The following is a 16486-nucleotide window of genomic DNA, read 5'->3' as shown; positions in this document are numbered from 1 at the left end:
ACACCTGTCTCAGCTAGAATTCTGACTTTCAAAGACCTGTTATTCCGCCTTTAAAAGTCCTCCTCCACTCCACTGTATTATCCTGAATCAGATGCACCTGTGTGAGGTCGTTAGCTGCATAAAGACACCTGTCCACCCCATACAATCAGTAAGACCCAAAAATTCAGCATGGCTAAGAGCTTTAAGAACTGTCCAAAGACACCAGAGACAAAATTGTACAACTCCACAAGGATGGAAAGGGCTACGGAGAAATTGCCAAGCAGCTTGGTGAAAAAAGGTCCACTGTTGGAGCAATCATTAGAAAATGGAAGAAGCATATGTTCCTTCTTGACTGCACTTAAATGTAGAATATATTTATATCATTAATATATATATATATATATAAGTATAAATATATATATATATATGTTATATATTTTTTATTATTATTGTGAGCGAACTGTGGTGCTGAATTTCCCCCAGGGATCAATAAAGTACTTTCTATTCTATTCTATTCTAGAGTTTTTTCAAAGTGCAGTTATCAAGCTTGATTTTTCGATAATTTTTATTTAAAATGGTAATACTAACCGTCAGGGGTTTTACCACGGTTATCATTATGGTTTATCGTTACATCCCTATTACTCACTTACTCACATGTATGCCATGCAGCTACACTAAGAAGGACAACACGGCTTATTAGTTAGTGCTTTGATATTTGATGTGTCTCCGTAGTGTAAGGCAGTTTCTTCTGATGGTAGAGTGCTAAAGAAAAGGAAAGCCATCAACAGGTGGGTCAAAATAAACATAATTTAAAGCGTACCGAGGGGAAAAACACCCACCAATGTGTTTGCATTTTTGGTCTCAACTGCTCTACTGTTGCGACCATCATTAGGATACAGTTTATAATAAAAGCTGCAGTTACAACTATGCCAAAGTGTTCTAAATATTGAGCTGGAAAAGTTGCTAGTGCTTTGGGTGTAAGACTAGAATCAATACTATATCCCAATGAGTCTCATTTTCATTTAAAATAAGGGTAGAATATTGTTTAAAACCTTGAAAAGTAAGAAGGGGACAGTAAATGACGGTATCTGCAATTTATAGCTAATGCTAATTTGCATGACCTCCGAGGTCAAGGCCAGGCTGCTGATGGAATTATTAAGCAGTGAGTTTACTGATGCGTTGGCTTTTTTTTTGAAAAAAGCAACTTGTGAAAAATCTAACAAGATGTTCTGGTCTTATTGGAGACTTTTCAAGACTAACATGGAAGCATGTATCGTTCTTCTAAAGAGCAGCTGGTCCTGCTGTGGCCCTTAACCACAATAGTAGCGAAAAAAGAAAGCGAATTGGTAGGTGTGCATCTGTTTAATATGAGACGTAGGGCTGGGCGATATATCGCTATACGCGATATTATGTGGGGCACAAGCGTTGCTACCAAAAGTAGCATTACTGCTAATATATAGCATCATTTGAAAAGTCACCTGCTATTAACTGTAATAAATACCGTTTTTCAATTGACTTAGTTGTGATTTCCTTCTCTGCATTAAAGTTTAAAATGAGTATATTTTAATGCAGTATGAACAAGAATGTTTTAATGTAGACATAAAATCATCATACAGTTGTGATTATATGTATCAAGTGTTAATTCAAGGCTAAGGCAAAATATCGAGATATATATCGTGTATAGCGATAAGGCCTAAAAATATCGAGATATTAAAAAAAGGCCTTATCACCAGCCCTATTGAGACGTTTGATACTGATCTAGATACAAAACAGTATGATTCACAAACGTTTAATTTTAACATGTAACAATTAGATTAAATTTTGTAAAATATGATCTGATTTAATGCAACATGTATGCATTCTGGTATAGTTCCTTCTTTAAACTAGAAATAACAATAACACTTGGTCAGTAATACGGCACTGTTTATCTTAAAATATTCTTCCCAAAAGACATGACATACTGAACCAGGTGACTGTGTTTATTACTGTAACACATTACACTTAAACTTTGAAAGACTTTCTCACAGTAAAAACAGACTTAATATTCAATAATCACTATTGGCACAAATTGACTTAATCCTTTATTTTATCATACAGCGCTAGCACACATTTGTTGGTAAAATGCTGTCAACTTGCTATTTTGTACCAATGCATTTATTGTCCCAAAAGCCATCATTCTCTACAACACTCAAGCTTTTAACATTGAAATGGGCTATTGAAGACATTATGCTTTGGCTACAGCTGAATTATAATAGAAGTTAAATGTATTATACTTGTATAGCGCTTTTCTACCTTATCAAAGCGCTTTGACACTATTTCCATAGCGCTAACCAGGACCCATCAGGAGCAAGGGTGAAGTGTCTCGCTCAAGGACACAACGGATGTGACTAGGATGGTAGAAGGTGGGGATTGAACCAGTAACCCTCAGATTGCTGGCACAGCCACTCTCCCAACTTCGCCACACCATCCATGTTTTTGTACTGTTGTGTCTTTTAACTACCTGTGCTAGTCTTCTCATTGTCATGATTTCTCACCAGGTGTGTTGATATTGGCCGTGCTACTCCTGTACTGAACTGCAGTGCTGGAGTATTGCAACATTTCTATCAAATTTACTATTCCTCTTTAAAAAATCAAAATATCTTCTAAACTTTGGATTTAATTGTGTCCTTGCTGCACATTTAGTCTTTCTCCTATTTGGTTACATTACTGTGACAAGTCTGTTGACAATTTCATGGGAAACAAGAGAGGGACATATATGCACACGGGGAGAAAGAGAGATCGAGAGCACAGTAGACACTGAGCTTACAATAGACACTGAGCTTCCAGCAGTGTAGCAGATCAAATAAAGCGATCCAAAACTTTGTGATCAGGCCTTCAGGCATGTTAAAAAACAACTTTTAAATTAAAACGAATTTAAACTAATTTTGGTTATTTGTTACATCTCTATCTATTTGTATTAAAGGCCTACTGAAACCCACTACTACCGACCACGCAGTCTGATAGTTTATATATCAATGATGAAATCTTAACATTGCAACACATGCCAATACGGCCGGTTTAGTTTACAGAATTGCAATTTTAAATTTCCCGCGAAGTGTCCTGTTGAAAACGTCGCGGAATGATGACGCTTATGTTGACGCGTGCTTGTGACGTTATTGGTTGTAGTGGACATTTTATCCAAGCACCACTCACGGCTAAAAGTCGTCCGATTTAATCGCATAATTACACAGTATTCTGGACATCTGTGTTGCTCAATCTTTTGCAATTTGTTCAATTAATAATGGACACTATAAAGAAGAATGCATTTGGTGGAAAGTGGTGTATTTCGGCCGGCTGTAGCAACACAAACACAGCAGGTGTTTTTTTGTTTGTTGTGAAGCTCTACTATGGAACAGAGCGGTCAAGCGAACATGTTTCTCTACCACAGGTCAACCAACAGGTTTCGGTGAGAAAATTATGGTAATAAGTTGGCTCTTACTGTAAACATGAGCAGAGCTTGTGTCGTTCTTCCTGCAGCTGTCAAAGAGGTAGCTGCGACTTTCTTGGCTCCTCCATGGCTTCACTCAGAGACACTGGCAGTCACAACACCCCTCCGACTTTCAGGTATGATTTTATAATCAAAACACTAGTAACACAATAAGCAGATAAGGGATTTTCCAGAATTATCCTAGTAAATGTGTCTAATAACATCTTAATCGCTCCCACTGCCCTTGTCTTTTTTTTTTTTCCCTCTAGTCTTTCACTCTCACTATCATCCACGAATCTTTCATCCTCGCTCCAATTAATGGGGAAATTGTCGCTTTCTCGGTCAGAATCGCTCACGCTGCTGGTGTCCATGATTGTAATCAATGTGCGGATGTGAGGAGCCCTCACACCGGTGACGTCACGGGCACATCGGCTTCTACTTCCAGTACAGGCAAGGCTTTTTTTATTAGCGACCAAAAGTTGCGAACTTTATCGTGGATGTTCTCTACTAAATCCTTTCAGCAAAAATATGGCAATATCGGGAAATTATCAAGTATGACACATAGAATGGACCTGCTATCCCCGTTTAAATAAGAAAATCTCATTTCAGTAGGCCATTAATATACATATTTGTTCTGCTTTTCAGGGGTTCGGCTCACTCTTTGTCTCTCCCACAGTGTCAATAAAAAAATGCATGCACATGCATCATGGACAATTATGCAATTACCACCCCACATGCTTCAGCCCTTGCAACCTACCACCTCATGTAGATTCCAGTCTTGTGGGGAAACAATGCTGGACTGACCTTAATGGCTGGGTGTGTTTTGGTGGTGTCGTTGCTCTTCTCTCCTGGTATGCTGCCCGCCGAGCGGCCCTCGCATTTGTACCGAAACCTCATTCCGCGCTGCTTGGGCTGCTCGATGATCTCGATGAAGGGCTTTGCTGTTTGGACTTAACAGAAGAAGAAAGGAATTATGTGACTGACTCACAGTATCACTACCAGATTTCGTTACACGCAGCAGAAATGCAACGATTACCGTCATAATGATAAACCGTGATGAAATTCTCGACAGTTAGCATTTACGATTTTAAATTTTGACAAGGTGCGACTGCAAGTGGGAAAAGCTTTACTTTGAAAAACTCAAAAGTGATACTGCTCATTTCCTGGAGAAGCAGCTCATGCGCCAAACGCGAGCTAGCTTGAATGCTAACATAAATACAAGATGCTGACAGCTTTTTCATTTACAAACACCAGTTTTGCCTTTAATATTATAGACTACATATCCTTTAAAAATGAAAAAAGAAGAACATAAACATATTAAAACACTCAAAAAATAAACTCCCCCACACCCAAGAACGTATATTGTCTTTAAATAATGTATTTTAATTAAAACTCCACCATGTTTGATGGAAGTAATAGACGTTAATCGCTGACAACTAGAGGTGCAACAATATATGTAACCCACGCTCCGGTCCATACCTTGGTTCTAGTGCTACAGATTTTGCTTCTTTTTTGGTACATTTTGTGAGAGTTATGACAACCTTCTTTCCTTTCAAAGCTCTTCTGTTATTTTGCCTGTCATCAAAAAGTATCTTCTGTAGTGGTGTACTAAATACTATAGACCTTTTACTTTAAGTTACTATTTGTTAAACAACACCTTCACATGGTAAATTACCCTTTGTATTCTTTAATTACTTGTATACACCAGTGCTTCTCACCAGTGCTTTGGCAATTGGCTAGCGGTTTCCCAGATTGTGGAGTTTTTTTTAAACTCAAACACTGTAGCATATATTGAATATGATTACATTAAAGTGCAGTTTGAATGGGATGTACTGTAAAATAATGTGTACCAACACATAAAACAAGTTTAATGACTATTTCAGGAACAAAAAGTTTTTTTTATCCACAAACTTAATGATTTCAACAAAAAGTGTCTGTCTGCAGAGTTTTTTAGTATATGTTGTATCAGACAAATCGAATCTTTGCAGAAACATAAACAAAAAGTTTGATTGATAGACAAATATTTATATATAAAATGTATTTTTCTGATTAAATTAGTGGGTGTGTTGATTCTCCAGGTTGGGACTAATAAAAACTCCTGTGAGTGCCGGCAAATCCGCATTCAGGGCACAATTACTGATGAGCTGCAGCAGATAGTGAAAGTTACAGTAAGTGTGTCACTAACGCCTCTGCTCCTTTTAAATGCTGTTTCAACTTGTAGGTTAGTGTTCGTCATATTTATTTAGTTATTTTGGATTGCATTTCCGAGCCGTCGAGGGGGAAGAGGTACAAGACTGATTAAACGTGATGAGCCTGATTTTCGCGCACTGCAACGGGAGGTCACACCCTCATGGGAACACTTTCCGGCAAACGAAGATAAATTCAAGCACACACACACAGGATTGCGGTCCAAAGAGGTGGATGGTTCTGTGCAGGATTATACCAAGCATTGTTGCTTCCATAGTGTTTTACTAGTGCTGGAAGTTCTAACAGTTACGCCATGTTTGATTGAGAAAATATGCTAACAGCTAATCAGCGTGATCAAACTCAAATTAAGCGCGATCAACAATCCAGATCATATAATCACCCAGTTCTAATATATACGTGTGTGTTGTATATATTGTTACTTTACATGCAATCAGTTTTTGGCCCCTGGCCAAGTTTTTTTTACTTCAATGCGGACCCTAAGTCAAAAAGTTTGCACACCCCTGTTCAAATGTGTGGTACCTTGAGACAGGAATATGTTGATTGACAGTCTCAAAAATAATGTCTTCTTTTACTCTTCATTTTCTCAGTTTTAAGAATTTTTATGTGTGAAATACAGAAAAACACAAATCGCAATCACAATTTTGGAGAGAAAAATCGCAGTTTTGGTTGCAATTTCTGTGATGTTAACAACCACTTATGTTGACATTAGTCAGCCAGACGTAGAGGCGTTGGCATAAGCAGGTTGGTGTTCCTGGTCGAAGCCGGGTGGTCAAATGGACAACATAACGCTTTGCACAGCTGTCTTGCCTGTGGCGAGTAAGTTTTTAATGTTTAAAAAAAAAAAAAAAAAAGCTAATTGGTAGAGGTGTGCATCTGTTCAATGTTAGACGTTTGATACGTATCTAGATACACAGCAGTATCATTCACAAACGTTAAAGGGGAACATTATCACAATTTCAAAAGGGTTAAAAACAATAAAAATCAGTTCCCAGTGGCTTGTTGTATTTTTTTCCAAAATTTTACCGGTCCCGGAATATCCCTAAAAAAAACCCTTTAAAGTGCCTTATTTTTTCTCTCTCGAAGCCACTGTTCATTTTCCCGTGACGTCACACAGTGCTGCCAATGTAAACAAACAATGGCGAATAGCACAGCAAGATATAGCGACATTAGCTCGGATTCAGACTAGGATTTCAGCGGCTTAAAGGGGAACATTATCACCAAACCTACGTAAGCGTCAACATATACCTTGATGTTGCAGAAAAAAGACCATATATTTTTTTAACCGATTTCCGAACTCTAAATGGGTGAATTTTGGCGAATTAAACGCCTTTCTGTTTATGACTCTCTGAGCGATGACGTCAGAACGTGACGTCACATCGGTACTCAACGCAATTTTTCCCTACACATCAGACGCATCGAGTCAAATCAGCTCATTTATTTTCCTGTTTTTTCCAATGTTTTCAGATACATTGGAGACATCATGCCTTGTCGGTGAGTTGTCGGAAGGTGTAACAACACAATCAGGGACGGATTCAAAATGATTTACGTAGAATGTAAATCATGCTAATCGATGCTAACATGCTATTTAGGCTAGCTGTGTGTACATATTGCAGCATTATGCCTCATTTGTAGCTATATTTGCATCCAGCCTTTCCCTCCATCCACATTTAATGCCAAACAAACACTTAGCAATCGACGGATTTAAGTTGCTCCAGTGTCAAGAGATGCAAAAGTCCCCTGTTTGGTTTTTACCGGCGATGCTACGACAGAGATGGCAAAAATGTTTGGATATCCTGCGACACTCAAAGCAGATGCATTCCCAACGATAAAGTCAACGAAATCACAAAGGTGAGTGTTGTTAATATTGTTGACTTATGTGCTAATCAGACATATTTGGTCGCGGCACGACTGCCAGCTAATCGATGCTAACATGCTATTTAGGCTACCTGTATGTACATTTGAGACTATATTTGTATCCAGCGTTTCCTTCCAACCACATTTAATGCGAAACAAACACTTACCAATCGACGGATTTAAGTTGATCCAGTGTCAATGCGAAAGTTCTGATCGGTTGGTCTGCACGTTTTACCGGCGATGCTAACGCAAGGATGGCCGAATAGCGTCAATAGCTATTCGCTCAATAGCTTCAGTTTCTCCTTCAATTTCGTTTTTGCTATCTGCCTCCATACTCCAACCATCTGCTTCAATACATGCATAATCTGTTGAATCGCTTAAGCCGCTGAAATACGAGTCTGAATCCGAGCTAATGTCGCTATATCTTGGTGTGCTATTCACCATTGTTTGTATTAAAATCGCTATGTGATGTCACAGGGAAATGGACAGTGGCTTAAGCAAATAGCGAAAATCAAGCACTTTAAAGCTTTTTTTAGGGATATTCCGGGACGGGTAAAATTTTGAAAAAATTTTCGAAAAAATAAAATAAGCCACTGGGAACTGATTTTTATTGGTTTTAACCCTTCTAAAATTGTGATAATGTTCCCCTTTAAGCGATTCGACAGATTACGCATGTTTTGAAACAAATGGTTGGAGTATGAAAGTATTGAAGAAGAAACTGAAGCCACTAAGCGAATAGCTATTGACGCTATTCATAGCCATAGCAATGCTGAATAGCTGCGTTAGCATCGCCGGTAAAATGTGCGGACCAAACGATCATGACTTTCGCATCTTGTGACACTGGAGCAACTTAAATCCTTCGATTGGTAATTGTTTTTTTAGCATTAAATGTGAGTGGAAGGAAACATAATATAGTTACAAATGCATCTGCAGGTTATCCATACATCTTTGTGCCATGTCTGCTTTAGCACCACCGGTAAACAGCATGTTAGCATCAATTAGCGTAGCATGTTAGCATCGATTAGCTGGCAGTCAAGCCGCGACCAAATATGTCTGATTAGCACACTAGTCAACAACATCAACAAAACTCACCTTTGTGATTTTGTTGACTTTATCGTTGCAAATGCATCTGCAGGTTATCCATACATCTCTGTGCCATGTCTGTCATCGCCGGTAAAATGTGCAGACACTCCGGCACATTCAATGGGGGTCCGGCGGCAAATTTCTTGCCACTTTCGCATCATCGGTGCAACTTGAATCCCTCCCTGTTAGTGTTGTTACACCCTCCGACAACACACCGACGAGGCATGATGTCTCCAAGGTTCCAAAAAATAATCGAAAAAACGGAAAATAACAGAGCTGAGACACGGTGTTTGCAATGTGTTGAAAATGAAAATGCCGGCTGTATTACCTCGGTGACGTCACGTTCTGACGTCATCGCCAAAAGAGCCATAAACAGAAAGGCGTTTAATTCGCCAAAATTCACCCATTCAGAGTTCGGAAATCGGTTAAAAAAATATATGGTCTTTTTTCTGCACCATCAAGGTATATGTTGACGCTTACATAGGTCTGGTGATAATGTTCCCCTTTAAGTTTTAAGGTGTAACCATTAGATTAAATTTTATTTAATGCAATATGTATGCAATCTGGTACAGTTCCTTGTTTAAACTAGAAATAACACATGGTTTTAGTAAGGCGGCAGTGTTTACCTTAAAATATTTTTTCCAGAAGACCAGCAAACTTTGACATGGCATACTGAACCATGTTTTGTGTTTATTACTGTAACACATTACGCTTAAACATTGAAAGACCTTCTCACAGTAAAAACAGACTTAATATTCAATAATCACTATTGGCACAAATTGACTTCATCCTTTATTTTATCATACAATGCTAGCACACATTTGTTGGTGAAATGCTGTCAAGTTGAACACCTGTGGCACCTTAAGACAACTATGTTGTTTGACAGACTAAAAATAACATGTCTTCCTTCACTCATTATTTTCTCAGTTTTAAGCATTGTTGTGTGTAAAATACAAAAAAAATGCAAATCGCAATTTTGGATAGAAAAATCGCAGTTTTGGTTGCAATTTCTATGAGGTTGACATTAGTCAGCCAGTCGTAGAGGCGTTGGTGCTGCTAGAAGCCGGGTGGTCAAATGGACAACACAATGCTTTGTGCAGCTTTCTTGCGTGTGGTGAGTAAGATTTTAATGTCATCGGCTTCGGCGCTAGTCATGGTGCTCCTCAAAAGGTATACTTCTGATAATACTTTGAGGTACAATGCAAAATCTGTCAAAGTAAAAGTCATACATGTAATTGAAGTGAATGTGATCTTACCAGCGTTGACCGGGTTCAAACCCCATCCGTACACACCTGGAATCACCCCTGGAACACACACAAGTGCAACATGTTACAAACGTGATGACAACAATAACACAATTCAGCACATTTTTGTGGTAGGCTTCTCCTTCTCGCTGTGGTCACAGCCAGCGTAAGTGCTCCAAAGTGGTGAAAGGTCGGCAAGATAAGGGTAGGGGCTTCCAGATGCATTTCCTTGTGTGTGTGTGTGTGTGTGTGTGAGAGAGACTACAAAGAGTGCAGGGAAGAAATGGTGTTAAATGGCATGCTGCCTCCATTGTGGCTGACAACGCTATGCTCCAGTTTCAGGTGCTGCAAGGAAATGTGTTTTTTGTTTACATCTCTAAGGACGACATCCTGTCATTGTTTGGCAGGAAGTGTAAAAGAGAAAGTTAAAGCGCATGTGTGACGCGCAACAAAATGGTTATCTAATATGTTGGAGACTAAAAGGCAAATATCTTCAATTCCTTCTTGTCAGTCAAAGCTTTTTAATGTGAGCAGCCAGAAAACTCCAGGTGAGGCCCAGTGGCAGCTTGAGAAATAAAAAGAAGACAAATTTTGTTCAAGCTAACTTCAGTTATGCTTAAATGCTTTTTAGTTCCTACTAGGGTTGTACGGTATACCGGTATTAGTATAGTACCGCAATACTAATAAATCATATTCGGCACTATACCACCTCTGAAAAGTACCGGTCCATTCCCTCCCGTCGTCGTGTCAATGCTGGTTTACGAGCAGACGAGCACACAATCACAGAGTACTTACAAGCAGACAATGTGTGTAGACAGTAAATGGAACACGGATGCATTATGGCTTGAAAACTAACGATAAAGGTGAAGTTATAACACTGAAACGCCCTCAGGAAGAGGTGCTTAAGACATGGCTAGCGAGCTAGCGGCTTAAGTCCAGCTGCTGTCCGCAGTGTTTTAGCTACTTCTAAATCACTAATCCTCGCCTCCATGTTGACAAATAAGTACGTTTCTTAAAAGTATCACACCTGCAGGACGAGGAATAGCTAAACATGCTTCACTACACACCGGCGTCACAATGTAAACAAACGCCAATGGTGGATCTACGCCTAACATCCACTATAATGATACCAAGTACAAGTACAATCTAGTTGATACTACTATGATTACGTCGATATTTTTTGGCATCACAACATCTTTTGTTTTTTTTAAATGTATATTGTGTTTATAAACTCAAGAAATATGTCCCTGGACACGAGGACTTTGAATATGACCAATGTACGATACTGTAAAGACTTTGTATCGGATCGATTCCCAAATTTGCGGTATCAAAACTAATGCAAAGTATCAAACAACAGAAGAGTAAATGATTATTACATTTCAACAGAAGTGTAGATCGAACATGTTAAAAGACAAAGTAAGCAGATATTAACAGTAAACGAAGAAGTAGATGAATGATTCATTGTCTACGACTTTTTGACCTTAATTTTGACAATATTATAGAATAGAAAATGACACAATATGTTACTGCATACGTCAGAAGATAAATTAGGAGCCTTTGTTTGTTGACTTATTACTAAAAGACACGTTGTCTAGTACAGTGTTTTTCAACCACTATGCGGCGGAACACTAGTGTACTGTGAGATATTGTCTGGTGTGCCGTGGGAGAATATATAATTTCACCTAATTGGGTTGAAAAAATGTTATGAAAATCAGTAATTAGAATCCGAAAATGTGCCGTTGTTGAGTAACCGTGCTGGCTAGAGCTCGCCAGAGTAACCGTGTAATACGCTTCCATATCAGTAAGTGGCAGCATGTAGCTAATTGCTTCGTTGATGTTGGGAACATGGTTTCTCGTTATCCCAACATGCAGATGACAGCGGTAGGCAGTGTGCAGGTAAGATGGTATCTAACGCCTAAACCAAAAATAAACAAAAATGCATTGAAGCTTAGGTATGCCTATGCAAAACACAGCTAAAACTGAACTGGCTGCCAAGTAAACAAAAACAGAATGCTGGATGACAGCAAAGCCTTACAGCATGTGGAGCAACAGACGGCGTCCACAAAGTACGTCCGTACATGACATGACAATCAACAACAAAATGAGAGCGCCAAGCCAAAAACTAAAACACTACACACAGGAAAACACCAAATAAGTCACGGCGTGACGTGACAAGACAGTACACCTACTTTGAGACAAGAGCTGTAGTGATGCGTGGTTGGTTATGGTTTGAATTCATATCCAACAATGGCGAGAACGACTTTTTACTGTCAATATTTGCTGCGGAGTTTCATTTTTTTTAAAATGTTTTCTGCTAGTGTTGTGCCTCCGCATTTTTTTCAATGAAAAAACATGCCATGGCTCAAAAAAGGTTGAAAATCACTGGTCCAGTATGTTCACTATTTTATTTGAGGACAAACTTGCATTAAGAAACATAGGTTTAATGAACCCTAAGATCCATCCATCCACTTCCGCTTATCTGAAGTCGGGTCGGGGGGCAGCAGCCTAAGGGAAGCCCAGACTTCCCTCTCCCCAGCCACTTCGTCTAGCTCTTCCCGGGGGATGCCGAGGCATTCCCAGGCCAGCCAGGAGATGTAGTCTTCCCAACGTGTCCTGGGTCTTCCCCGTGGCCTCTTACCGGTTGAACGTGCCCGAAACACCTCCCTAGGGAGGCGTTCGGGTGGCATCCTGACCAGATGCCCGGACCAACTTATCTGGCTCCTCTTGATGTGGAGGAGCAGCAGCTTTACTTTGAGCTCCTCCCGGATGACAGAGCTTCTCACCCTATCTCTAAGGGAGAGACCCGCCACCCGGCGGAGGAAACTCATTTCGGCAGCATGTACCCATGATCTTATCCTTTCGGTCATGACCCAAAGCTCATGACCATAGGTGAGGATGGGAACGTAGATCGACCAGTAAATTGAGAGCTTTGCCTTCCGGCTCAGCTCCTTCTTCACCACAACGGATCGGTACAACGTCCGCATTACTGAAGACGCCGCACCGATCCGCCTGTCGATCTCACGATCCACTCTTCCCTCACTCGTGAACAGACCCCCAACTCCTCCACTTGGGGCAGGGTCTCCTCCCCAACCCGGAGATGGCCTAAGATTTTGTGTTAAAATAAAGCCAATAATGCCATTTTTAGTGATCCCCTTTATTTAGTGCCGAAATTATCGAAATCATTTTAATACCGGAACCAAAATATTGGTATCGGGACAACAATCGTTCCTACTAGGAGAGAGTAAACAGCCTGAAAGTAAGTCTATGCTGTGGGTCCATCCCAACCACCTGTAGCGCATGGTGGCTTTTCGCCACTTTCACATTTACGACAGTTCCACTCTGGAGACCAAGTTCGGCAAAGTTGCTCAGTTTGGAGACAATCGAGACGAGACATTAAGCAGGCAACAAAACGTCAAACCGTATGATTGTCAAAAGTTGTACGGCCTCGACGCTCGTAGTAGTAGGAAATGCATGATTCAACAGGCCTCGAACAGCTCGCATTCGTACCAGGAGGGTTACCCGCGCCAAGAGGAGTCCGTATTATGTCATTTTATGAACTTTTTTTTAAAGCAATAAGAAACGTTGACGTTTCCACTGGTGGGCAATTGGGGGGGGGGGGGGGGGGGGGGGTTCCCCTGGGCGCACAAACAACACCCAGTCCATTTTCACCTCCTGTCTCCACTAAAGTACGCAAAGAAACGCTTACCGTCCATAGCGCCACGAATCCCTCTTTTTCCGTTTGCTAAAAGATGTAAACAATAAAAGGTCCGTAGTCTTGGTAAAAACAAAACAAAAAAATACTTGACTAAACTGTTCGTTGGTGTGGCCTCCTCATTTCTCTCCACCCATTTCAGCTGTATTCACGTAATGCACACTGGGACACGGTGTCAAGCTACGTCACTTCAACACACGCAATTTCCGGTAGGACAACCGCTGCAATCTATGTTGTTTGCGCAATAAACCAACATACTTCGTGAGTAAACATACAATAGAAAACATTCAGGACTAATTATTTTTTACATAATGCACATTATTACGATAATTCGATTGATAATAATTATCATGCAGACCTGCATTGAAGGCAACATGTTTTTCATCGTTCTAACCACGTTTGACCAAAAGTGTAAATATTCCCTCGTCTTTTGTCAAGCAGTCGAATGTCCATGATTGCATTTGTTAAAGCATAAATAAATGCAATTTAACAGAAGTCGATGCTTTTATTTTGTAACCCCAAGTACGTCGACAACCGGTTGTTTCTTGTCTACCTTGATTTAAAAAGGATTACACCCACTCAAAACAGCGCGGAAAAACCCAGAAAAAGATGTGAGTAGGAGAGGCAACAACCAAAACTCCCGATTGAAGTCATCTCGTCTGGTTTCTTATTTTGCTCGGTTTCTTACTTCCTGTTTATTCCCCCTGCTGTAACAAAATAGAAGCGAGGTCGACCACAAGTAGAGGATACAGAACTAGCCAGTCATACTTTTGGCATGTTAGTATGTGGAGTAAACTATTACATGGATTGAGCAATAACTTCACCAATATGAGCCAAAGTGCCAATATACTGTACGACATGTTTTAAAATAAAACATTTATATATTTCGAGGCAAAACGCTTAGCTTACCACAATCAATGTGTGAATGTGGAGGGAATGAATAATCGCTGGTTTCTCAGTTCTCCATGAAGTGCTTGAGCGTCTAGAAAAGCAATATACAAAACCAAACCAGTGAAGTTGGCACATTGTGTAAATCTAAAAAAAAAAACAGAAGGTAATGATTTGCAAATCCTTTTCAACCTCTATTCAATTTAATAGACTGCAAAGACAAGATACTTAACGTTCAAACGGTAAAACTTTGTTATTTGGTGGAAATATTAATTGGAATTTAATGCCTGCAACATGTTTAAAAAAACCTTGTACACGTGGCAAAAAAGACTGAAAAAGGTGAGGAATGCTCATCACACACTTATTTGGAAAATCCAACAGGTTAATTGGGAACAACAGTTGGGTGCCATGATTGGGTATAAAAGCAGCTTCCATGAAATGCTGTCATTCACAAACCAGGATGGGGCGAGGGTCATCACTTTGTGAACACATGCGTGAGCAAATTGTCAAACAGTTTAAGAAAACATTTTCTCAACGAGCTATTGCAAGGATTTAGGGATTTCACCATCTATGGTCTGTAATATCATCAAAAGCTTCAGAGAATCTGGAGAAATCCCTGCACGTAACATTGAATGACCGTGACCTAGGATCCCTCAGGCATCAAAAAGTGACATCAGTGTGTAAAGGATATTACCACATGGGCTCAGGAACACTTCAGAAAACCACTGTCAGTATCTACAGTTTGCCGTTACATCTGTAAGTGCAAGTTAAAACTCTATTATGAAAAGTGAAAGCCATTTATCAACAACACCCACAAACGGCGCCAGCTACGCTGGGCCCAAACTCATCGAGGATGGACTGATGCAAAGTAGAAAAGTGTTCTGTGGTCTGAGGAGTCCACATTTCAAATGTGTCCTCCGGACCAAAGAGGAAAAAAAAACATCCGGACTGTTATAGGCTTGGTATGGGGTGTATTAGTGTCCAAGGCATGGGTAAATTACACATCTGCGAAGGCACCATTAATGCTGAACGGTACATACAGGTATTGGAGCAAAATATGTTGCCATCCAAGCAACGTTATCATGTACGCCCCTGCTTATTTCAGAAAGACAATGCCAAGCCACCTGTTACAACAGCGTGGCTTCATAGTAAAAGAGTGCGGGTACATTGAAAATGTGTGGCGCATTATGAAGCATAAATACGACAACAGAGACCCCACTTAAGCTGTACATCAAGCAAAAATGGGAAAGAATTCCACCTGAAAAGCTTCAAAAATTGGTCTCCTCAGTTCCCAAATGTTTATTGAGTGTTGTTAAAAGGAAAGGCCATGTAACACAGTAGTAAAAATGCCCCTGTGCCAACGTTTTTGCGAAGCGTTGCTGCCATTATATTCTAAGTTAATGATTATTTGCAAAAAAATATGTTTCTCAGTTCGAACATTAAATATCTTGTCTTTGCAGTCTATTCAATTGAATATAAGTTGAAAAGGATTTGCAAATCATTGTATTCAGTTTTTATTTACCATTTACACAACGTGCCAACTTTACTGGTTTTGGGTTTTGCACATAGCTTGTCTTGTAAATCGAACAGCAAATGTTGCAACTGTAGAAATATGGGACAGATGTTACACGTTTTACTTCTGAAATCCATCAGCTTGGGCTACAAACAGGTGAAGGTGAGGCTCGTGTTCGAGCTCAGAGACTCTCCTGATCCATCTGTCTGTAACACCAATACCCAAGTCTGTACAGGGTGTAAGTGGAATGCTACGCAGACTGTAGACCAGGCCATTGTCCGACTGAAACACCAGTATAATTGTATTTTGATTTTATTTACAAATTACACAATGTGCCAACTTCACTGGTTTTGGGGTTCGTATAAATCTAAACTGTTATCAGTATTATTTTTGTTATCCACATTTGGCATATCAATATGTGGAGTAAAACTGTAAAATTGATTAAGCAAAACTTTACCAAAAATATTTACAGTGGTCTCTAGCACCATTGTGCTTATGGAATATTTACTTACGCTTGCCCTAAATTTACCATTTTCAAG

At 39.8% G+C, this 16486-nt stretch overlaps 1 protein-coding gene across 1 annotated transcript in view; it reads right to left on the bottom strand.

Annotated features, from left to right (window-relative positions):
• The window catches only part of rela (v-rel avian reticuloendotheliosis viral oncogene homolog A), a 34441-nt gene extending 20716 nt beyond the window's left edge, over window positions 1-13725 (bottom strand). Inside the window, 3 exon segments of the mRNA XM_061913825.1 lie at window positions 4250-4395; window positions 9847-9894; window positions 13541-13725. Of these exon segments, the coding sequence (XP_061769809.1) occupies window positions 4250-4395; window positions 9847-9894; window positions 13541-13547 (201 nt within the window). The 5' untranslated portion in view covers window positions 13548-13725.
• Window positions 13726-16486: the final 2761 nt, after the last annotated feature.

The sequence above is a fragment of the Nerophis ophidion genome, linkage group LG10, assembly GCF_033978795.1.
Source record: "Nerophis ophidion isolate RoL-2023_Sa linkage group LG10, RoL_Noph_v1.0, whole genome shotgun sequence".
NCBI classification, from domain to species: Eukaryota; Metazoa; Chordata; class Actinopteri; order Syngnathiformes; family Syngnathidae; genus Nerophis; species Nerophis ophidion.
This window is presented reverse-complemented; position numbering and strand designations above follow the sequence as displayed.